This window comes from Bactrocera latifrons, unplaced genomic scaffold (genome assembly GCF_001853355.1).
Source record: "Bactrocera latifrons isolate USDA-ARS-PBARC rearing strain unplaced genomic scaffold, ASM185335v1 scaffold_38, whole genome shotgun sequence".
Lineage (NCBI taxonomy): Eukaryota > Metazoa > Arthropoda > Insecta > Diptera > Tephritidae > Bactrocera > Bactrocera latifrons.
In genome coordinates this window covers 1004362-1031126 of record NW_017537023.1, presented here as the reverse complement: position 1 = coordinate 1031126, position 26765 = coordinate 1004362, and the positions used below count along the sequence as shown (strand labels likewise).

Genomic DNA, 26765 nt, shown 5'->3' with positions numbered 1-26765 from the left:
ATAAATAAGTTAAAAAAAAAAAAATAATTAAATAAGTTAAAACTAAAGTAATAAAAAAAACTATACGCATGCAAAAAAAAAATCTGCTTACAATGCCCAATTGTAAAAAACCCGCTGAAAGCTGAAAACATTATGAACTGAGCACAAAAACGTATATATGTATAAATAGTATTAAAAAATGTTATAAATTTAAATTAGTAAATATTAAAAATACACAAAAAAAACATTAAAAAAATATTTCAAAATGACGTTAAACTTGAAAATAAAAGAAAAAATTATTAATTTCATAAATTAAAAAATTTTTGAAAATGGTAGGAACCGAATAAAATATAAAGAAAACATATACAATTTAAGATACATTTTTAATTGCAATAGCAAAAAAACTACCCAAGCACTGTGATTACAAAAACAAAATACCAAAAAAAATTAGAAAAATACCAACAAAAAGTCAAACATAAAATGCTTTCGCCAAACCAAAATAAAATTCAAAACTATTCCTATAAAATAATAAACTAATTTTTAAATAAAACAAATGTAAAAAAACTCTAAACAATATAACAAGCAACACACCACAATCAATAAAAAAAAATAAAAAATAAAATTAAGTAACGGCGAAAAACCGAGCACAATAAAGCGCAACAAAACAATTAAATTCAATTTTACTCCAACGTTTTTCACACGAAGGAATCAGAAGTCAAATCAAAGCAAAAAATATTTGGTTATTACATAACCAAAGAAAAGTTTGGTTTACCTTCAGTTCACTCGAACAGAATTGCAGGCGATTCCGGCGCTAGGAAATAATTTCCCTCCAACAAATTAGACGCAATCATAATTAAAAGTAAGTGTGAGTATTAATTTCAGTCAAGACAGAAAATTACGATATACGATAGTAAGAAAGCCTTATTTGGGGCGGCATTGTATTTTATAAGAATTGCTTTAGTCGGAAATCACCATTACATATACATATGTATGTATATACGCAATTCGTACAAAATAACGAAAATCGATATTTAGACGCTTAGACAGGCTTTGAGCCTTTCACCATTGATAAACCAAAATCAGTAAGATAGAATTTAAGGGAATGTTGATGAAGACCAATAACAATAATGCCACTACCACAGAAATCAAGTTTAGTTATATTACACCACAATAATTAAAACAGGGAATGACTAATAGACCTTAAGAGAAGCTTTATCATTGCAAAAAAAATCCTAGGATTCTTGTTGAAACTGTCATCGAACCCCAACCCTTCTTAGGGCATACGTAGGGCGTACGGCTTCAAACTTCACTAATATGTAAAAGCCAGATTTAGTTTGTCTATAGAACCAACTCTTTCAAAAAAAACGTTAAACTGAGACGTTATCATTGAATGAGGCGCCAACGATCATAATAATGATGAATGGCCTATGAATTTTCATATTGAAAGCTTCAGGGAACGATATTCTCTTAAGAACCCAGAAAGAGAAACTCGATTGGAAGGGGATAATTTACTAGGAGCTGCTTCCAAAAGGTCAAACTATTAATTCGGACCTGTACTGCCAACAATTGGACTGTCCTAAGGCAACTATCTTCAGAAGCGTACAATTACGGCCAAAAAGAGAGGAACGATGTTTCAACAATAGGAAAATTCTTATGCGTCCATTTTATAGACTTAGAGAGTTATAGAATGTTCCAAAAACTTGTATGCAATATTTTTAGTGAGTTATTGAATTATTAGACCGTTATATCTACCACAAATATGCCACAGCAGCTTCTTGTATAATATTTTTAAAGTCATTTGATAAAAAAGGATATAGTATCTCCCCTCTACTTTCGGCTACATTAACCCCTTAAGATCGGAAAACGTTAAAAAACCCACCTTAGAAATTCCAATCGCATGACTCAAGTTAGCACCCAATCGTACATACGTATATACATACATATATTATATATGCGGTGTAATTGCAAAGCGTCATAACATTTATTTAAAATACTCCACCGCAACCCATTTATGCAAAAGTAATTTACAAGTGTTACTAATCAGCAAAAACAATAATAACAAAGGGTATTTTTATTTCAATAATTAAGAGTGTAATTGATATGAGGATGACAAAGGTTCATTGGAATTTTAATTTGCTTTAAAGCTTGTCGTAAGCTTGTATTTTTAATTGCAATGAGTTGTATATTGTGGGACTCATAAGATGGACTTGAAACTGTGCCCCGATGTTGCTTTGAGTTCACTTAAACGAATTACAAAAATTACCCAGTTTTCTGATTTTCTCGGCGATCATACATAATACATATGTATATAAAAGAAGTAGTAAAATAATGTTTCCACATAATAAGGGATTTACTTGGGGTTCACCGAAACCGTATAGTTCTTATATTCTGACCCATAATGCGTAGCATAATAGTTATGTACAACGTCCGGTGCGTTTAACGTGGATACCTGCGGACGACAGCCTTACTCCACGGCACTCAAAAGTACAGCGGATCAAATCAATGCGTTGATCAGCGCCCTGAGAATTAATTGAAAAAAAAAAAAAAATTGAGTTATGTACAGCAAGGTACAGTGAAACCGGAATAAAGACTATCAAGAAATTTAAATAAACAACAATAATAAAGCGTCTAGCACTAAGGTATAACGCCAGGAGATTAAATCATCGCTTCAATCTTAAGCAGGCTGACCCTGCTGACCTAGGCTATCGCATTAAAATCAACCATCAAAGATTGACATGCTAAGATTAAATGTGGTGAAATGAGCACCGAAGACGAAGAAGAACACAGTGGACACCCAAAGAGGTTGTTGCCGATGAAACCACAAGAAAGTCCACAAAATAATTTTGAATGACTGTAAAATTCAATTGTTCGAGATAGCGGGCATTCTAAAGATATTAACTGAATGTGTCATTCACGAATATTTGGGTGGCTCTCTTCAAAGTGGGTGCCGTGGGATCTTTTGACTAAAAGCAACGACGAGTTGCTGATTCGCAACAGTGTTTGCCGATATTAAATCGAATTAAAACCAATTTCAGGCATGGATATGTGTTAATGACTGAAATATGACTCCATCATTTCACTCTGAGGTCCAATCGACAGTCAGACCGAGTGGACGGCACACAATGAACCCGCTGTAAAGCGTGGAAAAACTCAACAATAGGCTGGCAAAGTTATAGCGACAGTATATTGGGATCCGCGTAGAATAAGTTTTACTGACTACCTTGAAAAATAAAAACTATCAATAGCGACTATTACATACACATCTTTATAGGACCCTTTGAGGGACGAAATCTCATCTGTAAAAGTCAAAAGTCAGTGTAAACGATGGCAAAAATCAATAATTGAGCCTATAACTGCTTTTACATCCATCGTAATTTCCTGATATGACCCCAGCGACATTTTCCAGTTTTTAGATCTCAAAAGAGCTCTCGCTAGGAATAAATTTAGCGGAGAGATGATCACCGAAATTGCGGACTATGTTGAAGCAAAGGACAAGTCGTACTGCCAAAATAGCTAGGTATTGAATGGTTGGAAGGTCGGTATAATCTAAATGCGATAGACTACAATGATAATAGGCCTACTTAGCTTAGAAGTTTCAAAGGTGATGCGAGGAAATAATAAAATCATCGAATGAGCTTTTAAAATGTCGATAAATGTTCACTTGATACGAGTACGTGGGTTGAAGGGAGTCACTAGAGAAGAGACACAGTACACAGTCGAACTTCCAGGGGAATGTTGGAGGGGTAGTTTTATATCGAAAGCTCTCCATTAACTTTAATTTTAATATTGACCTTTAGACCAAGGGTCAGTGAATTCAGGGTAATTAAGAAGTGTCTCGCCTTAATAGTAATAGCATCAAGTTACTTAATTATCACATTGATTTTGGTACCTGTTCATAGCGGAATCGCTGGAAACTGCAAAGATTATGAGGTGGCAAAAAAGGACATCCTTACCGCAATCTCATTAGGCTAGTAACGAAACGATGCTCCGCGGTAATCTTCTACATGGGTGAGGGTGCAGTTGAATCATTCAAGCACTCATTCATCCACAGTCCAGCTTTCGGTGAAGTGAAGATGAAGTATTTTTGGTCATCATACCTTTATATTCTCTCGAATTAGCCATTTTAAAAAATTTGGGATAATCTCAAGGCTATTCTGAGTATTTTTCATTCATATTTAAGAGTTCTGGACTTACAACTTACAACGGACCGACATTTCTAGCCGTTTAAGTAGGAATTCACATGACCCCTTGAATATCAGCCTGTTTACTTTACCTTGCCTATAATGGGTTCCTAGAGTATGCGTTGCTTAGAACTCGCGTCCATTCACTTAGAATAGTAACCCAGTTTAGGTATGGTTGGGCAAACAGGCTGATATGTTGCTAGTTTTCAGTTGCTCACAATTTATACCTCCTCTCTCTTCTTTGACTACACCATTATGTCTTCGTCCTCCACTTAATTAAAAAGAAAGCAATTCTTTAACCTTAAACCTTTAAAAATTCCTTAAAATAAGTTATATCCACAAATAATACTTATTTTTGGTATTTCCTTTCTTTCACATCAACACGAGACAGTAAGGGGTAGCAATAAGGTCATTAAGAAAATACTTAAGAATTACTCATTAAAAAAACATTGCTTTCTCGAATTCATTCGATATCACTTCGCTTTGAATTTAAGTAGAAAATTAATACGATTAAACAATGTTGTAATTGACTTTAATACTTTTTGATTTTCTTCTCTTCTCTCTTCGCCGCACATCGCTTCTCTTGCAATTGTAGCGAACCCGCTCAAGCGCGCCGACTAACACCGAAAGTATGGGCAATACGCAAACAAACAATAGCGCGCCAGCTCATGAGCCGCAAACGCCGACAAATGGCGCAGGTGGTGGCACTGGTGCCACTCTGAAGAGTCGTCGTGGCAGTCGAGTGAAAGTTTTTGCACGTTTCAGCCAAAGGAAACAGCAACAGCAACAGACGCCGACAGCGTCCGCATCGAAGGAGGCCATCATCGCCACACCCACATCGACTTCCGCTTACGATGACTCGATCGAGGAGGAGCTGCTGATGCTACGCCAAAGTCATGCGTCTGTGATAAGGCAATTGGAGGATGAACAAATGGATTTTCGTAAGTTTGTGGTTTTCATTCTATTGTGTCTTGTAAAACAGTTTTGGTTTACTTTCTTCCTCCTCCGTTTTGTTGGTTCTTACTTTGTTGTTGGTGTACATATTAAAAACTTGCTCCTGAAATCCCTATACACGTATACTCTACTCTATAGTATATACCCTTAATGCTACAAGAGTTGCTTATCAAGTTTCACCAAATTGTTGTTTTTTTATTATTGTTGTTCATGTTGACTTGTTTGCTTGTTACATTTGTTACCGTTACTGTGTACTTCCTGCGAAGAAGTTGCGAAATTCTATAAATATGTCTATGTATTTTTAAATTAAACGGAAATGCAATTTGTAGCGTTAAATATTTACTGATTTTGGCAGTTGGCTGATTTACTAGCATTTCGTTTTATAATTGTTATTTATTGTTCATTATTCGTATTCGTTCTTTCGTCTTTTCATGTTTCGTTGTTCTTAACTTTAATACTACTTTTATAGATCTTTTGATTGCCTTTTAAAAAGTTGGAAAATATCGCAGAAGTAAAGAGTTTTTTTTTTTTCAAAAAGTTGCAAGTTAATTTTTTTGTGCTTTTCCTCTTTCCTCTATGTTACTGTAGTTTCCGCGTAGTGTGAGTAGAAAACAATCGGCAAATCATTTCATTAAGTACTAGCAAATATCCAAGGCGATTTCGTTGAACGAATATCGACTCAAAATTCTAAATGTTTAATTGAATTCTTAAAAAGTTCTTAATATATTTTCTTCGTCTATATTTGGTAAGAAAAAGTACGGTTTTGTAAAAACAAATCTTATGATTCATATTATTTACCTTTCCAAAAAGTGTTACATCGCTAAAACAAAAGCGAGTCTTGATCATCTCTTCTACCGATTGCCGAGCCGAGCGATTAGAAATTTGTATGTAGTCTCCAAAGACATAATTAGGTTAAGTTGACCGGGTATCATGCCATACATAGACTTACTTGATAATGCCAAATTTAGGTTCAGCTAAATTAAAGTTGAAGAACACAAGACTTCAACGTTTTTTGCGTACTTTAAGAGCGACTTGGCATCTTCGTATAATACTTCGTCAAGTCCTTTGAACTCCGAAGCTCTTAGAGACTTCAGTCGAGTTCTAGCTAGTGCCGGACAAAGGTATAGGAGGTGTTTCAGCATCTCTCTGATGTCTTAAGATATAATCAAGTATAATTTAAATTATTTTACTAATTTTAAGATCTAGAACTTTATTGTAATTGATAGAAAAAATTTAAAAAAAAAAGGATTACAAATAGTTGTTGAAAAGCACACTTTTTAACCCATCTTAACAAACATAAAAGCGAAGAAAAACTGAAAAAAACTAGTAATCGCCGGTACATTACGAAAATTTGTGGATGCCTTTAATCGCGCATACGATCTCTAAGACTACTTGTGAAAGTACCAAAAAAGTATCTTTGGGTGCGAAAATTTTGTCTGATTTTAACCAATAGTACGGATTTTAGTATTTCTGTAGAATTAAGTTAGAATTCGGTTCTAAATATTGATTTCTCTTCCATCGAAGAGGGCAAAGGAACGAAGTGAACAGGGATGCAGTAATAAGCATCGATATGGAGGGGTCCTAACTCGATAATCTAGTGGAAGTTGGTGTGTTTTCAGCAGAATTAGATAACAGAATCGCCTACCAAACACCAGATCACTGCAGTGCCTTCCAAGCTAAGATCACATAATTTAAAGAATTCTGAGAAATAATATATCCATATTACAGATTGCCAACCGGCTTTGAGATCACTAAAGTCTTTGAAGGTTTTGACATAGACAGTGAAAGAATTCTGTGATAACTACCTAGTTCTATTTTTACGATGGGGATTTCATATGAATTGGCCAGAGCAGGCACCACCCTACAATTAGACACCAGATGGAAGAGGGAATTTATATGCCTTGGGCTACTTGTAGTTATTTAATAGACAATGATGATGTAAATATAGCTGAATGTCGTTGGTGTAAATTCCTGATTTTAACTGATGAAATTCAAAAGCAGCACAGGATGGTTATAATAAAACATAATGGAGTGATGAGATTTTAGCCCTTGTGGTTCCACAACGGTCAGAATAATAGTATTGATGCATTTTCAAGCATTCATTCTACCTACTTATCCACTCATCGAGAGAAATAATATTCAAAATTTTGATTAGTCACAAAAAACAAGTATTTAAAAACAGTCGTGTGATAAATTCAAGTCAACCGGTCCTGCCATTTCGCAGAAATAATCCTCAATCAATCTTACAAAGATCTAGAGATTTGATCGAGTTTGCCATTACGATTCATCTGGAATATCATCATCTAAAGAAGATGGCCCCAATAGACAATAATGTATACAAAACGATACAAAAATAAGGAATAATATAATAGGTAATGAAATGAGGATTGCACCGCGGTCAAAGATCCATTACAACTTACAAAAATAATGATATATACTAAAGCAACCGAAATAGATAAATAACGTTATAGCACAGTTTCGAAAGGCAAAAATTTCACATGAGGCAAAATCTGGTGATCACAAAAGTTAATTCCAAACACGCTGTATTGTGACGGCGTATTTACTTTTTTTGGCACGAGTCTATTATCCACACACTTTATATACAAAACTTTAGTCAAACAAGTAAGGAAGGGCTAAGTTCGGGTGTCACGGAACATTTTATACTCTCGCATGACAAGTTTCATCAAGATATCTCAATTCTCACTCAAGTTACAGCTTGCACGGACGGATAGACAGACATCCAGATTTCAACTCTACTCGTCACCCTGATCACTTTGGTAAATGTAACCATATATCTGACGATATATACCGTTATTAGCAACTTTATTGCGAGAGTATAAAAATGATGCCCTCTGAATTACATGAAAATATCTGAGAGATTTACCGATAATTTCGGTGAAAAATTAGGTTAGGTTAGGTTAGGCACTGAGTTCTTCGTGTTCGATATCAAGAACCTTGAAAGGTTATAGTCCACAAGAGATACCTCAGCTCAAATACCGTATTTGTGTAAAGTTTTATTCCGCTATTATCATTGGTTCCTAATGTATGTATTATAAAGAGAAGGCATCAGTTGGAATGCCAAATAGCGTTATATTGGAAGAAGGCGTGGTTGAGAACCGATTTCACCCATATTTCGTACATGTCATCAGGGTGTCAAGAAAATATTATGTACCGAATTTCATTCAAATCGGTTGAGTAGTTCCTGAGATATGGTTTTTGGTCCATAAGTGGGCGACGCCACGAACATTTTCTATTTTTAAAAAAGCCTGTGTGCAGCTTCCTTCTGCCATTTCTGCCGTAAAATTTAGTATTTCTGACGTTTTTTGTTAGTCGGTTAACGCACTTTGAGTGATTTTCAACATAACCTTTGTATGAGAGGTGGGCGTGATTATTATTCGATTTCTTTCATTTTTTTTTTTTTTTTTTTGATAAAGAACCGAGAGCCAAAACATGTCATCTGAAATCTCAATCAAGAAAAGGAATTGGAATAAATTCAGCTTATCTTCACACAGATTTCAACAGTAGATAAGTAATTTTTAGATTAGTATGGCGCTAGAGAAATTTGCCCTACAATAAAAACAGAAGTCCTTTAGACCGTAAAAATAAGTTCCATGTTAACATAACTTAAGACTTAGTATCGATGGAATATCTTGAACTCAACATAAGGGAAAATTTATATTATTATAATGATTTCCCTCGACTGATAAACAACTGAGAGACATGCGCTTCAACTTAAGTCTCAATTAAGAAAATATTTTTTAATGTAGCGATCCATCGTCTTCCATACTTCGATAGTAAACAAATTTTGGTTTTTAATCAGTCATAATCTCGGTATTTCAAAGAATATGAATCTTATAGCAAAGCTCTCTAGACACCGTCAAAATGCCTCTATCGTTAGAAAAATTTAGTAGCGGCGAATCTTGCAGAGCCTATGTATAGTAATAATAATTGCAGTGTGTAGTACTCCACAAGAGCAGAAATGCACTCTCACACCACTGAATTCGGGAATAATGATCAGAGGGTGGCCCCCATTACAAACTCATCAACCTTACAGTTTGCGTTCCGCGCGCAGGGATAGCTATGAAACTGTTATAGGAAAGGCTTACAAGCTCAGTAGCAGTTAATAACACTGTGGAAATTTTCCCCAATAACTCCAGACTTCTGGCCATAAACTACTAAAAAAATAAAGTAAACATTTTTATTTTATTTTATTTTTATTTATTTTTATTTTTTTTTTTTTTTTTTTTTTTTTTTTTTTTTTTTTTTTTTTTTTTTTTTTTTTTTTTGCCACAATGTTACAACTAAGCGACAAAACATCAATATAAGGAAAGAATTTAAAAGGTCATAAAAAAACTGACACATACGAACGCCAAACCTTTTGAGGGTTTTACTATACTGACCTAGTACCATCACCCTGACTTAGAATTTCTCACCCCCCAGATTAGCTGTTGTACTGTGTAATGAAAATATGCTGTAGTCAACTAATGTTTATCTCATGGTTAGTAATGTTAGGTTCTATAAGGATTTCATTTTGATGAAAAATCCTGAATTTCGAAGGAATAAATCGATTGCTGCCGCAAAGACAATCTGTGCTGCTTTGAAAACGACCAATACGGTCGACATTAAGCTTGGTTTCATTACGATTTTACAATACCGAACTCAAATGAATGCTTTTCAGAGATTTTATGAAAATATGCTTAATACTTTACAATAACCTTCGAATGAAATCAAATGCCTAAAAAATTCGCAAAGCCGTATGTGTTTCAGTTGCCATATTTTACTACCTATAATAATATCACAAGTTTAGCAGCTGTCACTGAAGCGCTTAGCTCAGCAAATCCTTTGAAAACTTACAGAAATATTTATAAATACATTATAAATGTATGTATGTATTTATGAAAGCCATATTACTATTAACACCAACAAAAGTGTCGTCGCTTCCAAACACTTCAAAACTGATTTGCATTCTTTTGAAGCAGTAATACTTTGTACACAAACACTAACAACTATTTCGCACTGTATTTGCACACAACTACCAGCACAAACGCACATGCACAGAAATCAAGTGTTAACTGCAATCGCAACAAAATTCATAATTCATAAGCTATACATTGAATGGAATTGAATACTTTTTTAAGCCTTTCGCACGTAGCGAGAAGTGTGCTTTTAGGCGTTCGTGCATATAGCCAAAGCGACCACATACAGAATGCAGTTAGTTTGGCAATGTCGCGCATTATAATGACATGTTTTCGTGCGACTGTATATTTGTGAGATTTATTGTGTTGGAGTGTGTGTGTATGTAAGTATATGTGCCCCAATCAAAGCAACGGCATAAAGCTCTCAATCCGTTCGTTAATACATTCACCTTTACGGTGTTTCGCTTGTTTATCTGAAGTCGAGACCTCTCACGCATACAATCTTCTTTAGATACCGCTACGGCTGGTGTAACAAACCTATCAGTTTTTGGCAAAGCATTCATACACTACTATACACACGGCAACGTTACTTTCCACCTACACATACAGTTAGATAACTATAACATTAGTGTGGTCCTTTCGCGAATTTCAAAAATTCCTTCAAAAATATTTTCATTATCACCAAAGATACTTCTCCTCCAAGTGTTTACGGTGCGGAACAAGTGCAAAAGAAATTATAATTATCCATTGCTTTTCGAGTGCCTTGCTCTTGACATTTTGCGCAGGCTTCTCGATCTATCGGCCCCACGTTGTAGGCATGTGCCGCCACCAAACTGTGACCAGTGAGTATTCAAAACATGTTCCCTTTTATCAAGTGGCATTTAAAAGTTTTACAAACACATGAATTTTGCTGTCTTGGACACGGGTAGATCTTTTCATCGCATTTGTTTACCTTTGTCATGTTCCTGCCCAGATCGTCGAATAGACAACACATGGGTTTTCCAATCTTGAGTTTTGAAAATGTCGTCCACTATCTTAATGTCCTCGATGACTTTGTGACCTGGCACTCAGTAAAAGTAAACTCGCTTGGATCTTCTACACTCTCCACTGCTGCGCTGCTTTCCAAGATACTTCAGGCCGATAGGCGTAACCAGGTTAAGGTCTTGATTGCTGCTTGGCTGTCCACCTAGATATTGGCTGTGTAGTTATCTACTGATGCATTAGGCTCCCAACATCCATCCATTTAAGAAATTTCACTTGTACTAAGAAACTTACATACCAAGTTTCATCAAGATATTTCAATTTTTACTCAAGTTACAGTTGCACGGATCAACCGATCAACCGGTTTCAACTTTTCTCATCACCCTGATCATTTATATATATATAACTCTATATCTATCTCGATTAGTTTTAGGTGTTACGCACAACCGTTGGGGGAACAAACTATAATACTCTGTAGCAACTGGTTGCAAGAGTATAAAAATGGAATTTACAGATTAAAAAGCAACATAACATCTGATCAAATATGATCCAGACTGCCAAAAAATAATAATTTTTCACGTAATTTTGTCGAAGTATTTATTATCGCCTTCGAAATAGTCTGCTTTTGAGCCAATGAAAGGAAGGGTTAATCGATTTCTCCATACACTTGTTATAAGCCTCGTCTGGGATGGTCTTTAAAGTTTAAAGCGAACTTTGGTGTCTTCGGTTTCTCTCCATTTTTGGTTCAGTTTTATCAAAAACACAACCTACGAATGCCCTCTCAGACGGCCTACTCGACACGTCCCGATAAAGCTGTTTTTTTTTTTTTCAAAACGAGTACCATAAACAAGTCCCTTTAGACAATCTTGATCATGCGAATTCCGATCCCACATTCATGGAGAGCTTATAACTGACGATGTGACATGGGTTTTGAGTTTAACATGAAAACAAGTCAAAGATCATCGAAATGGAGGGAAAACAACGAGCCGAAACCAAAAAAACACATCAATGTTTTTTCGGTATTCGTATTTTGGTGCATCATGTATTTTCACCAGATTTGGCTCCATGTGAGTTTTTCTTGTTGCCGAAACTAAAAATACCGCTCCGTTAAACTCGATCAAAAGGTCGAAGAGGTAAAACAAAATTCGCTGAAGAAGCTGAAGGCCGTCTCGGATATAGCTTATGAAAAGTGTGAAGAGTGAGGACTGAACAAATCGTTGACATCAGCGTATTACATCCGGTAGGAATTACTTTGAAGGCGACAAAATAAATATTGATGAATAATTAAAAATTTTGCGCTTTATTTACAATTTCCGTGTACTTTTTTGAAATGTATTTCTCAGCAAACTCACCCTAATATGCATTAGATATATATATGTATATAAATAGGTATGTGCATATACCTGCATACACTTGTTGACACTTTCCTGCAGCCTTTGCGCGGCGACGGTGTAGCCACACACATTTAAGCGCACGCCATTACGTAACAGCAGCTTGTGTTGTCACTCGTCACGCGGCCAAAAGTCTAAATTCAAAATCAAATTTTGTACGCTTCAAATATTTTTATGGCAATTTTTCTCTGCCAACTACCCCACCGACGCCGCCATCGGTTTCCAATTCATTTTTTCTGCCATTCTCTTTGTACTGTTGTTTGTGGGTATGTGTGGGTGTGGTGCCATTGCACACCGCTGCGCTTTTGCCGCGTGAATTTGATTCTTTGCTGCGGTGTTGTGTTGTGAACGAGTTGAGCATTACGGCGCGTTGCGTTGCGTTGCGCTCGGGGGAGTTTCGCAGCTGAAACGTGGTCAATTAAGTTTGCAACGTAACAACGCGCTGGCGTGTACCATATTTATGTGCCACGGTTCGCCTGCTTTTGTGTGTGTGTGGGTGGGTGTAATTGAATGTACATTTACAGTTAGTATAACTTGCCACAGAACGCTGCACAACTACCGAATTATGTCGCTGCATTGCCGTCATTACCGGCGGTGCTGCATAAAATGCAAAATATGCACCACTCATCACACACCCACACGCGCTCACCAACACCTAACGGTGCATCAATACAGTGGCTGCGGCGCATATGCTCCTGAATGCGCTTGGTTGCCTGTTTCGCTCATTGACAACTCCCGTGTGTTGAGAATAAACTTTTCGCCAGGCGATATGGCATAGGCGAACGATAAATTCGCGCATATTAAAATGCACAATTATACGGATATAAAACAGTTATGTATGCTGATTGCATAAGCGTAACGTTTGTGCAAATTAAAACTAAAACTTATGCAGAGTTGTATTTTAAATATAGAAATCCATAGTGGCTACTGATTATAAATTCCAACTCTTTCTCGAAACTGTGATGTAAGAAATTTTAATTTTATAGATAAGAGCCTTGCATTAGTGACTAAGTTCACAAAATTTAGTAAATAAAAATTTATGTTGCATACTTTTTGGCGCTAAATGATGTGCGATTATTTCATTCACTCAAGGGAAAGATATATAAAATTCTCAAACGATTAACGAAGTAGGAAATACTGTGTCATAGAAAAAATTCATATATAGTTATACTAATCGTTCCATAAACCAAAAGATTTCCTTAGGGAAATTTCAAATTCCAATGGAAAATCACCAACAAAATGAGCTAGTATTATCAGTAGAAGTGAAATCGAGTTTCGAAGTCATAACGTACCTATTGCAAAGGTAGGTCAGTAGACACTGCATTGCACACTCTTGTCACATGACTCGTGCGGACCATAAGGTAGAAGCGGTTTGCAGTGAGGACCTGCTTCGACAACGAGAAGAGTTATTATTATTAGAAGCGATTATTAGAGCTTTGAATATGTTTAGAATTATAGAATCTTAAGCATCTTTCCTTCAAACTATTCTACGATAGAGCAATTGTAGCGAAATAGCACAGGTGAGGGCATAACTGAATTTGAGTAGGTGTAGCACTCAGGGAAGAGTTTTGTCGCCACTTCTCTGGATCATCGTTGTCAATGATATTCTGAAAAAGTTTGAGAGAGTCGACTGCCGAGTAATTCCTTATGCTGCGGTATTTCTGAGTGCTGTGTATGAACTAAATCAGGGGTAACTTACCATCGTAATCGACAGGGTTGGACAAAACGGTATCTCCATAAATCTTAGTAAGGCCGAACTGGTTTTACTAACTCGTAAGTATAAAATCCCAGAGTCCCATCTAACTGCAATGGGAGGGCTCCTCAACAGAGTCTACGACCCTTCTGACATAGTTAAATACCTGGATACCAACCAACAACGAGGAAAGAGCATCTGTTGCCCAGCATTACAGCAGGAGAGCCGTTGGCAAAGGTCCCCACCCTTTAGCGCACTAGTGAACTAAGAACTAGCGAATTTGTGTATTGAGGTGATTTCAAGTCTGGGCGCTCTGGAATCTTCGACCCTTTGACTTCACTCCAAAATAATTGGATGGCCAGGTTGATGAGCCTAGCGTTAGTTGTCGCGTCTCAGCCAACATACCTTACAGGCAGCATGGGAGGGTAGGATTCGCTGGAACAGAGGGGCGGCAAGTTTTACTTCGGATAAATCAAAACTTGCGGGAGGGGTTGTTCATGGAGTTCACTGTCGGGAACTTTCCATCAGCTCCAGTTTTAGGAAGTGACTGTAATACAGGTAGCAGTAGATCTATTGCTCCAGAACGCAACCACCTTCAAATTGGCCATATAAGCGGATGCCTGCTATATCAGCTATTTGAAACAAGAAGAGGCCGATTCACATCAATATTTTTCCTGTACTTACCAGATCAAAACTAAAATATATCGGATCTCATATTTTTAGGCATTCGGGTGAAATAACGAATATATAAATAAAACAACTTAGCCGATTTGGGATAGATTCAGGGCTTTGTTACCTATAGCTGATATCCAATTTCAAGATTGATTTCACAAGGACAGTCTAAGTCTGGGTTTTTTTATGAAGAATTGACCAAATATATCATTGCAACTCATTTTCATAAAGTAAAATAGTAAAATCTTGTGAATGTTGATAGAATTAAAAAAAGAGGTTTAAATTCAGCGGTAAACATATCAAGGATATAAGCGATGAAGCTCTTTAAATATGCTCACCTTACAATGGAAAAGATTAAACTACTTTACAATTCGCTATACATATCCACGGCCCTATGATTTCCTTCATATATCCATTAAAGAGTACAAAAAGTAATTGTGATTTACAAAATTGTGCTTTTTTGACCTACACTGGGTCTACTCCATGCAAAAAAAATTTAGTTTCTTTCATACAAATTATTTTAACTTTTCCATACAGTTTTGAGTTTTGAAAAAAAAAAATTTAGGAACAGAGATAAACTTACAATAGTACGCACATATATTTGGAATTTTGCTCAATGTAACAATGATCCCCAAATACAGTCAATACAACATATAGAATAAAGAGGACTTACTATACATCATCTAAATTTTTATTAATATCACAATGATCGACTCTTGCTTAAGATTATTTATAATATGTTAAATACATATCTATGCATGTTGTTAACTATACTCTATCGAACTCGGAATGAATTTTACTCTCAAGCTATTGATATGTAATGATTACCTACAATATACAACATATTGAAAAACCAAACGAACACTTAAGTAAACTAGGATGAGTCAGGTCGCTTAAACTCGGAATGACTTTTATACTCAAACTATTGATGTATAATGATCATCTACGATATTCAACATTCTAAAAAACCAAACGAACACTCAAGTGACGAAGAACGAGCTAGATCACTTAAACTTGGAATGATTTTTATTCTCAATACATTGATGTATAATCCTCACCTACGATATACAACATTCCAAAAAACCAAACGAATGCTCAAGTAGACGAAGAACGAGCTATGTCGCTTGAGCTCGGAATGGCTTTTATCCTCAAGCTATTGCTATGTAATAATCACCTATGATATAGTTCCTCAGCAGTTCCTGACTAAAAAGTTTGGAGTTCGGAGGAAAATGTTTAATACTAAACTGTAAAACCAATAAATGTTTATACATTTATACTTGTAAGTATATGTTTCTACCTAAACTTTATCGCTCTTATAATAACTTCTCCATTAAAAAATTAGTATTTTATACTCAAAAATCCGTTAGTTTTTCATAACATCAGTCATACGAAATTTTATTCGAGTTTAAAAACCTTTAGTTTCCATAGTTGCTCGTGTTTGAAATATCCAAAATAAAAAATATTGTTCTACTAGAATGTATTATTCTTTCCTCTTATATACAATAGGTATCTATAAGCCTTCTTATGTATATGTATAATGACTTGCATGCAGTTATGTTCGGACTTTCTCCACCTGTTTTCGAGTTACAGTTAAAGTTGCGTTATCAAAAGTAAGATTTAATCCTTATAAGAGATGCTAACAATAATAAAATTTTGAAAATTTTAATAAATCCAAAACGCACACAGGAAAAAGTCAAAAACCACAAACGACAAAGAAAAAGATATCGAAGTTCTTCAGCAAAAAAGTGGAACACGAGACGACGGCAGTAGAAGCAGCCATCACAGAAGACACCAAGAAATTGACAGGTACCAAGCCAAAGCGACCCGCACCAAATCCGCCTGAGACAAAAGAAACGCCGACAATTGTTCCAAAAACAAGCAAAACAAGCGCAGTACAAGCGATAACAACAGCGCAACAAGTGAAAACAACAAAATCAACAACAAGCAAAGAAATAAGATCATCAAACGATTACGAACACGCAGCACCCACAAGCCGATCATCAAAGCGAGAGCACGAAGATCACCGTGAGTTCATTGAGCATCTCTTCGCAGCGGCCAACAGTAACAGCGGCAGCGAAGCCATTGGCGGCACAATATACATCGACGCCGCTGAGGCAACGGACGAAGAGCGTGAATCGTTGGACTACGATGATGATGATGACGGCTACAACGTGAACAACGCTGCTGTTATAACGCATGAGACAACGAATGCTAGAAGCAGACAAGCAAAACAAACACGAAAACATGCCTTGGAAGCTGGCCGAATGGAAGCAACAGCAGTTCATTCCACCGCGTCGCTGGAAGATTTCCAAGCGCTACCAATGACACCGACAATAAACAACAACGCGACCACCGATTGGAATGTCAACGCAAAGCAAAATGGTAGAGTACAAACACAAGCCGCTACGAAACGTGGGCTATAATGAAACATGCATTGAATGTGACGGAGAGGTGTAGTGGTACAAGCAAGCCGGTTGTTCTGTTGAGCGTGATACTTAAGTACTCGCCAGATAACTATAAAAGAGAAGCTTGGTTGAGAGCGCGCGCGTTGTCAGTGTTGAGCTTATGTGCGAGTGTAGAGTTTTGTAGAATTGTATGCATTTGGTACTCAGCAATTATCATATCTCAAGCGCTTCACATTCTATTAGGCCCTTTCATATGCTTCGTTATTTCTTGATTTTGATGATTGATGATGGCAACAATTGTTTTCAATGATTTTTCCGTTTTTTTAGATATAAAACTTACTCATTCCTATGATTATTGTCTCTCCAGTATTTAAAATTCTCTCCCAGTCATGAACACAACAACCGTAGAGATCGTAATAAAGCTTCCGAAATACTTCAAAGGGAAATGACGAATAGCTGAGAATTATTTATTAGAAGAGGCTCAAGTGGATCTAAACTCTTAATAACTATGTAATATTTTAATATTTTTCACTAAATACTGGACCAATTTCGAAATAAAGAAGTATAGTTTAACCATGAAATTAGTTTAAACACTAAAAGTGAAACTGATTTCGTATTTTTTTATATTCCAAAAGAAAATATCAGAAGCCCTATAAAGAGAATAACAGGTTAATAAAAAAGTGCCACGTTTTCTTTTTAGCAAAATTAGTTATTTTTTATTCAACATAGTTCCCTTTGGGGCTGATACACATATTATAGCGACCCTCCAGCTTTTCAATACCACATTTTATTGCGATTTGTCCTTTGCTTTATTTATGTATGAATTTTTTCTTTCACTGACTTGTGGGACGGTTCATTGTGTTGGTGAAACAGCACTTTCTTACTCTTTAAATGCGGCCGATTTCCGGCGATTCTGTCCTTCAAACGGTCCAATAACACCACGTAATAGTCGCTGTTGAAGGTCCCATCCTTTTCAAGGTATTCAATAAGAGCTATTCTATGCGTATCTCAAAATAAAGCTGCCGTTACCATGGCCAGTCTAGTTGGACTTGACAGTCGTCCTTGGAATTAAATTATGAAGTTTGGAACTAAATTATGGAGCCATTTTTCAACCGTTCTCACACATCAATGCAAAAAAGGTTTATTCAACTTCAACATCTCCAAACACTACTCCGAATCATTAACTTGTAGTTTATTTTAGTCATAAATGAGTTCCCCCACTTTCACATTATTTCTCATACCCAAATATTCGAGAACGATAAGATGTACAGTTGATATCTTTAAAGTGGCTGCCATCTCGAAGATCTTCACTTTACCGTATTTCAAAATTATTTCGTGGACTTTTCTGATGTTTTCTTCGGTGCCAACCTATATTGGGTGTCCACTGAGTTCACTGTTTTCGGTGCTCATTTAACATGCGAATCTTTGATGATGATGGTTGATTTTCCTGTGGGAGTGTTCGGAACTCATCATCAAGCCAAGTTCTTTTATTCCATTGTATATCTTTCTTCAAAAAACTATATGTTATCAACTCTCGAAATTCCTCTTTTTCCATTTTTTCACAATAACAAAAGTTCATTCCCTCAAAAGGATATAATTCACAAACTATACTATACACACGCCTTTCGAAGGTCAGAGCTAACTAAATATCATATGGATTTCATTCTAGTAGCACCATCTATGTGTCAGGTCGGAGACATTTCAATTGACCTTGCACTTTGTGATCATAAATACCTTAAAACATTGGCAAAGACCACTGACTACCCGTAAATTTCACACGTTAATGACATGACCTTATTAATTTGATTAAGTTAGACCCCGACGGACCTTCATACTGCGCACATGTGTATATTTTATTTCCGTTTTACAACTACGGCACGCAACTATAAATGAATGTTTAATATAACGACATGTAGCACACCTTAAAAGTCACCAAACCACAAAGCCGCTCATTACATACCGCACATATTATATACACATATTTAAACTCTACCAAGCAGTGCGAAAAATTACAGAATGAACAACACTGACGGCGCTCCAACAAAAGCGCCGGAACAGTCAATAACGCAACGCCGCCGCTGCTGCTCTTTTTTACCGCTGTTGCTTTCAATGCCCATTGTTGGGCTTTTTCTGCGCTTTACAGCGGTAGCAGCAGCAACAATGCAGGCACAGCTCCAATTGGAGCCTCAAAGCGTGTTCTACAACTGCCAATCTACAATTCACACAAACTAATTTCCAGTGTGACTTCAGTAATGCTTTACATTTCACAGGCGACGGTTCGGCGACTTACGTGAAACTTGTTGAAACGTCAAAAAGTCTCATTGTTGACAGTGACAAAGACAGCGACGCGGCGCAATCGATTAATGTAATTGTTGCTGCCGATTGTGGTCTAAACCAGCCACAGCGGTACACATATCAGAGGCAACGAGCTAAAGGTGAAATTAATGCCTCAGTGGATCAGTGTGTTGATAGTGAAAAATTGGAAAAATCCGAAACCGACGCTAAACGTGTAAAGAATGCGAAGAAATTGTGCGTCCGCAAGTTGGTCGTACAAACAGAATCGTGGAAAACGGCGAATGCCATAAAACGTGTTGAAGTTCAATATCGTGGCGAGCAGCGAACGAAAGCACAAGAGGCAGCCGAAAGTGTAAACGAGCAGACGGTGGGAGCAGAAAGTGCAATTACACGCAAAGAAGCCACAGGTGGGCAACCGAAAAGGTTCAAATTATGGTAGTGATGAAATGAAAGAGTTCAAGACAAAAATAAGTGCATGAAAACATCAAAGAAAATAGTTTTGCGTGCTTAGCGAAAAAAAAATTAACTTAGTTGTTGCTAAAGTAGTGTAAGAGGTAGTGAACATGTAATATACACACATACCCACATATAAAGTTACATATATAAACATATTGCATACAAAATTTCATGTGATTTCATAACCTTCGCTCTCGAAAAAATGCATAAATGCAGAACGAAAATCAAAAATATGGAACAAAAATTGAAAACGAATTATGGCATCATAACAGTCAAAATAATAAAGTGATTTAATTAGAAATAATATGAATAAATATTAATATAATGATAATAATAATAAATAATAAAACAATACTATAAAAGCTGTGAAAATAAATCCTAAAATAAAATAAGCGTCTTCTCTGAGTTCTACGATGTTCAGAAGCTTTATATTATACTAATTGGAGGGATTATAATGTCGTCATATTGCGATTCAATATATAGTTGTTGGAAAGCGGTCTTATTGGATTCGATGGTTTAGTTGTTATAGTCAACTAATTTTGATTAATACCGTCGAATTTCGATTATTTGACAGGAATCCAAATTTTTTTCCTTACATAGACCCTATCGAGAAGCTATATGTTAGAGTCTACTAATCTATTCACTTGTATATAACGATCTGATTATAGCGACGTCCAAATTTTCGGTACCATATTTGTAGTACTATTTGTTCTTTGCTTAAGGATAGGCCACAATATGGGCGATCATCTCTTCATTGGACGAAAATTTTTCCCACCGATCATTCTTTTGAATTCTGAGGACAGGAAATTGTCGCTGAAGGTCAGATCTAGAGAATACCGTGGATGCGTAAGCAATTCAAAGCTGAATACATGGATTTTTGCCAATGTTTTCACTGACTTGTGACAAGGTGCATTTTCTTGGTGAAACAGCGCTTTCTTTTGTTTTTTAAATGCGGTCGATTACATCCGTCAAATGGTCCAATGTCGCTATATAATAGTCGCTGCTGTTGTCGTAGCAGCAGAATACTGCCGAGTCCGTGGCCGGATAAAAATCCGTGTTCGTTCCGTTTACGTAGAGACGACTATCGTGGGAACGACACTATATAATAGTCGCTGTTGGTGGTGCTTTCTTTTTCAATTTAGTCAATATTAATTATATTAAGGGCATTTCAAAATGCAGACGTCATAACCTTGCTATCCCACTATTGTGTTTTGCCATGCTTTGGAGCGGCCTAATCGCGTTCAGTCCACTCGGATGACTGTGTCGGCTTCGGAGTGAAATAATGAAGCCAAGTTTCATTCGTTCCCACATATGAATGCAAAAACTATTGTTTATTATACTTTAGCATCTCCGAACACTGTACCGAATCATCAACTCGTCGTTGTTTTTGGTCAAGAGTGAGCTCGCGGAGCACACACTTTGCACAGAGCTTTAGCATACCCAAATATTTGTGTATGACGTGATGTATTCGATCAGTTGTCAACTTTAGAGTGCCTGCTATCTCGAAGAACTTAATTTTACGTTTATCCAAACAGTGTCCAGTCGAGCAGTGTCTCGAAACTGATAATCAGGCCAATTTAAATTGATGAATATCCTTTGGCATTTATTTTTTGAAGATTATATCTTTCAAATATTGGCCGTGGCTATGGTTCACATGTTCCATCCGTTGAGTCCAATTTTCGATAACTCGTTCGAGCATTTCGACTAGTAACTGGCGAATGACATTCGTGATGTTTTCCTCAAAGGCCTGAATCGAAACGGTATTGTCCGTATAGACTTTAGACATTACATATCACCACAGGGAATAGGCGGTTATTACGGCGCGTTAACGTCGACCGTCATTGACGACATTTTTGAAAAAATATAGACCGAAGATCCCACCGGCCCACAAATCACACCAAAACCTTGTTTTTTTCTGGACGAAATGGCAGCTCTTGAATCTCTTCAGGTTACTCTTTGTCCCCAATGTGGCAATTTTGCTTGCATACATACCCATTAAGCCAGAAATGGGTCTCAGTTCTGAACAAAATGTGGCTCAAAACTTGCAGAGATATTCGTGCTTTAATCCAAAGTCAATGAATATCACTTGGACAGAAAGTGTTTGTGTCGCACAAAAACTCCTAAAAGATAGATCATCAGATCCTCATTTCATTGAAATTAATATTTTTCGGTACACATTCTAGAGGTTTAAATAAGCCCAAATTTCCAAAATTCTTATTAATCTAAAAAATGTTATAAGCAAATTCAGCTAAAAATATTTATAAATATTTAGGCTTATCCAACATTGAAAAAAACAAAAAATGCCCCTTCAACCAACCGCAGCGCATCAACAACAACACCAACACTGTTGTACACAACTTTTGTTTATTTTTTCTTGTTTTGTGAGCTTCTCTCACTATGCTGTATGTTGCCCACTGCGTGTGTACACAAACTCGTCTAAATATTTAGCTGCCACTTAGATATAACGTTTTGGTCATTCTACAGCCATGTCATGTTGCACGCAACCGCCTCCGCAGTTCAGCGACTCCGGTGTTATGAATACCAGTTCCAAGCGAGTAACCACTAATAGCAATCAGCCAACGGCATTACAAGCAAATTGTTAAACACATGCAAACAAATATATATGCATATGTATGAACTGTATGGAAAAGTATGTGTATGTGATGCTCCAACGCGTCCCTTAAACTAGCAAAGCGCGACAGCAGCGCAGTTTTTACGGCACAGATTATTTGTGGATCGAAAGCGGGCTAATATATAACATACATAAATGTTCGTATGTACAGCTATTTATGCATAACTGTATTTATGAGTATTCCAAATACCTTTCTAATACCACACATGACCTTTGACTGTCAGCTAGCGACCTTAGCACGTTTCCGGTCATTTTTGAATGTCTTACTTCTTGCTACTTTTTTTCTCTAAATGGCTTTTTTGCGATTTTTTTGTTTTGCTTTCTAGTTTGTAAAGACACTATACTTTCTACTAGCTAGCTCATTTCTAGTAACCGGCTATTTTTCACCCTGCTTGACAGCTCTACTGTGGCTCTTCTCTCTGTCTCTGCCTACTCTACCTTCCAGTCGCTATATTTTGGTTGTTTTTTACCTCTTATTCGTGCTATGTAAATGTGCGCTGTGGTTCTCTTAAGCGCTGGAAGTTTGTTTTTTGCATTCTTTCTTCCCCAACAACTTCTGGCAACTGACTTTTGTTTACGCTGGCGTTGTCACTTTTGCGTCTGGCGCTGAAAGTCTTTATTTGTCATGTGTGGGTCGCCAATAAAAAAAATGCGCTCATATGTATAAGTGATGTGTGGCATATTTCAGCTTGAAGAAAAAGGGTTTTCACAAATTTGCCGCATATTAAAATTTTGATGTCATAAATCTTTTGCTTTAATTGTTTATTCCAAGCACATATGTTGTGCAGTAAGATTGATTGTATACGCACAAGTATTCGAACAATTTGTATTGAATTTTTTTTTTTTGTGGAACAGACATGGACTCCTGCGTGTGATGGGTGAACACATAATAGTTATAAATAGCTGATAGGCATCATTATTTACTAAAAATTAAACTTATTGTGCAAGCAGTTTTCGTTTGATGAAAAAAGGCACACAATCGGAATTCTCAAGCAGTTAAATATCCATTGAAAAAGAAGCTTGACGCTTTTACCCATCTGGCGGAAATTCGTACAAGAGCAAATTTTTGAAAAGTTACTCTAACATATGTATGTCATAAATTAACAGTTAGCCAAACTCTTTGGCAGCAATAACTGCATAATATTAGAATTTTTTAATAAACTGTCATCAATTGACGAGTAGTTGCAGAGAGGCAAATCGAACAAGAAACTGGTATAAACTAGAAATAGACAACGTACTTGTGGTACAAATAAAAATATTAATTCGTTTCACTAATGTGAAAAGAGACGAATCGATCATAAATTGGTATAAATAAATTAAGCTTGTATAAAAGTAGTAAACTGGTACAGACGCATAAACATAACTTATAAATCGTTTATACAACTTAATATAGCTACTCTCTTGGGTTAAATTGAACTGTTTTCTCTTCCATTTGCACATTTTTTGAAAGAAAGGAGAGCTCAAACTTAGCGAGTAGAGATATAGTGAATCAATGACTTAAATGTCTCAACCGAGCGCTCCCTTTTCACCATTTAAAAAAAAAAATGGTGCAACTCTCCAAAATTTATTTAATTATGTTTTCATGACAAGAAGAAAAAGCTCAACGAGAAATGGCAACCCATAAAAGCATTGGTTCGATCACTAAGTAACTTCGTTTAATGTCAACTGCTGATCTTTTTGAATTTTTTCGGAGCCAACTTCAAACTTAACCGCTCTCCCGCTTTTCTTCAATTTTTTAGAATAGTCTTTGTTTAGTTCCCTATCAAAAATTGAAGAAATATAACAGCACTTTCTGCAATTTTATTGTTTTACTATAAAAAGGGTAAAAATATATTATTGAAGCGCAGTGTTACTTAAGACGAAAAGTTTGTTGTTATAAAGAATATAAAGCATAAGAAATCATGAAGGTTGCATCAGCTCAAACCACTACGAAAGTCTATAGTAACCAAAAAACGATTATGTTGTTTGTTTAGCGGGACTTAAAAGGGATCGCTTATTTTGAGCTTTTGTCCGACACTGGCCAATTGTGACTCAAAAAGAAGAGGTCAGATTGATTCATAGAAAAGTTCTAGTATTTCAACAGGATAATGCGAGACATTTTTTCAGTCTCTGCAAAGTTTTTTAGATCAGTTTTTTCCGCAACGATCAACATTTTTTTGGCCTTAAAATGGCAAAAGACGTTTAATCAATACAGAGGATATTTAAATTACACGAAATTACTTAGTGAACGGCCCAATATGTAACTTTGCCCTCTCTTCAACAAAATTCGAAAGAGTCCAACAACCAGCAAAAAATAAATATGGAGAAGCACAACAGAGTTATTGGCTTGAAGACAAAGCTCAGAAAAACACCTCACCGAATTATGAAGACTATAAAATGAAAACTGAAAAGAACAGTTTTTGTCGATTCTATAACTAGGTCTCAAAGTGTTTAGATATAACATTAATTAAGTCTACTTTCCACGATATTTTATCAGTAAAATAATAATAAGGTTGATCCATTTCGAGACTTCCTAGTTTTTCAAGGAAAAACATAAAAATTTCAAATTTAATGGGGAATGTTTTTTGTCATAATATCAAAGACTCGTTCAAGGATTTCGATTGGTAACTCTCCAATGACACGCGTGATGTTTAGCGTCAAGATCTGAATCGAAGCGGGATTGCCCGTGAAGAAATCGGCAAGCCAAAAACGTGAAAATATCTGCTCACCGAAGTATTCCTTCAATTAATCTATTGATTGATGCGATGTCTCGGCGTCCTTGTTAAAACCAATGTCGTCGAAATCACAAGCTTCAATTTCAGGCATCAAATAGTCGGTTATCATGGCTTATCAGCTGTCGCCATTGACACGCCATTCACACCGGCATCATTTTGAAGAAATAATACCGATGATTCCACCGGCACACAAACCATACCAAATCGTTGTTTTTTCTGAATGAAATGGCAGCTCTTGAATCTCGTCAGATTTCCTTTCGTCCCAAATTCGCCAATTTTGCTTATTTACATACCCTTTGAGCCAGAAATGGGCTTCATTGCTGATCATTTGGCTCAAAAACGTTGGATCTTCTTGGAACTTTTAAAGAACCCATAGAGCGAAAGAATGTCACTTGGTAAAGTCGGCCGGCTTCAGTTCTTGCACAAGTTATATTTTCTCTTTCAATTTAAGATCTCGGCGTAAAATGCGCCAAGTCGTTCCATACGTCAGTCCGAGATACTGCCAAGGGCGCCAAATCGACTCCACACGGTCTTTGTGTACACTCTCAGCTACGACTGCTATGACGTGATCTGTTCGGTCTAACATTGTCCAAAAGTGAATGTTGGGTCTCAAGATGGGTGATGGTGTTACGAATCGTACGCTCAGTAGGCCATAACATAGAAGCACATTCCTTACAGAACACGAATTTTCATAACAAAGTTGAACGATTTGTAAACATGGTCCAGAAGAAAAATTGGCGCTTCTTTAAGATCGTGTTATGACAAATGTTTTAAAATCTTTTCCAAGACTTTTTTTGTCTCTCTTTTTTTTTAAATTATACGAATTGAACATAATAAGTAATACGCTTTGCAAGCGCTAGTTTTAAGAAGTTTACCATGTTCAGGGAGGGACTGAAATTCGTCAACTTGCTAAACAAAGTTTTTCATTGGTATTCTTCATAGCACAGCCTGAAGAAAACAACGTGATGAAATGCTTTATTTATTGAGAAGAAACTCTGAGGGGAATTTAAGAGTATTTTTTTGGTCAGAAATATAAAGGACGCAATGAAATTATTATCGTTTAATAACTAGTCTCAGAGAGCGATAATCATTGAACAAATCTTATATTTTATATCATTCAGTTTTAATATCTTACATACATCTAACCTTCACTCATAGAATTTAGAGGAAAATTAGACTCATTAACTTAATCATGTGTTATATCACATAGAAATCATTTCGCTCAAACTGCTGACCTCTAATTTGTAGTGTTTTTAGAGACAAAATTTTTATTAGAAAAAAATATATGAACACTCGCTCACTACAAAATCGGAAACTACCATTTCCCCAACAACAGGAATTCCGCAACATTTCACCTCCTTATCACCTTTACCTTACTTCAGTATATTAAGATACTTAACATAAAGTAAAGTAAAATGAAAAGCACTACTTTTCTCTAACTTTTGATTATTCTTCCACACCTTTTGCTGCACTTTCGCTGCTGCGGCACAATTTTC

General features: G+C 36.2%; 1 protein-coding gene across 4 annotated transcripts in view; it reads left to right on the top strand.

The window, feature by feature from the left end:
- LOC108972123 (protein cappuccino) overlaps window positions 1-26765 on the top strand; it is a 109530-nt gene that overhangs the window by 40406 nt on the left and 42359 nt on the right. The window contains exons 2-4 of one of the 4 annotated variants that reach the window (XM_018938607.1): window positions 4756-5101; window positions 16454-17149; window positions 19443-19874. In XM_018938607.1, the coding sequence (XP_018794152.1) occupies window positions 4756-5101; window positions 16454-17149; window positions 19443-19874 (1474 nt within the window). Of the gene's footprint in view, window positions 1-548; window positions 845-4755; window positions 5102-16453; window positions 17150-19442; window positions 19875-26765 lie in introns of those variants that run through there. The other 3 variants (XM_018938605.1, XM_018938606.1, XM_018938604.1) reach the window with 3 other exon arrangements.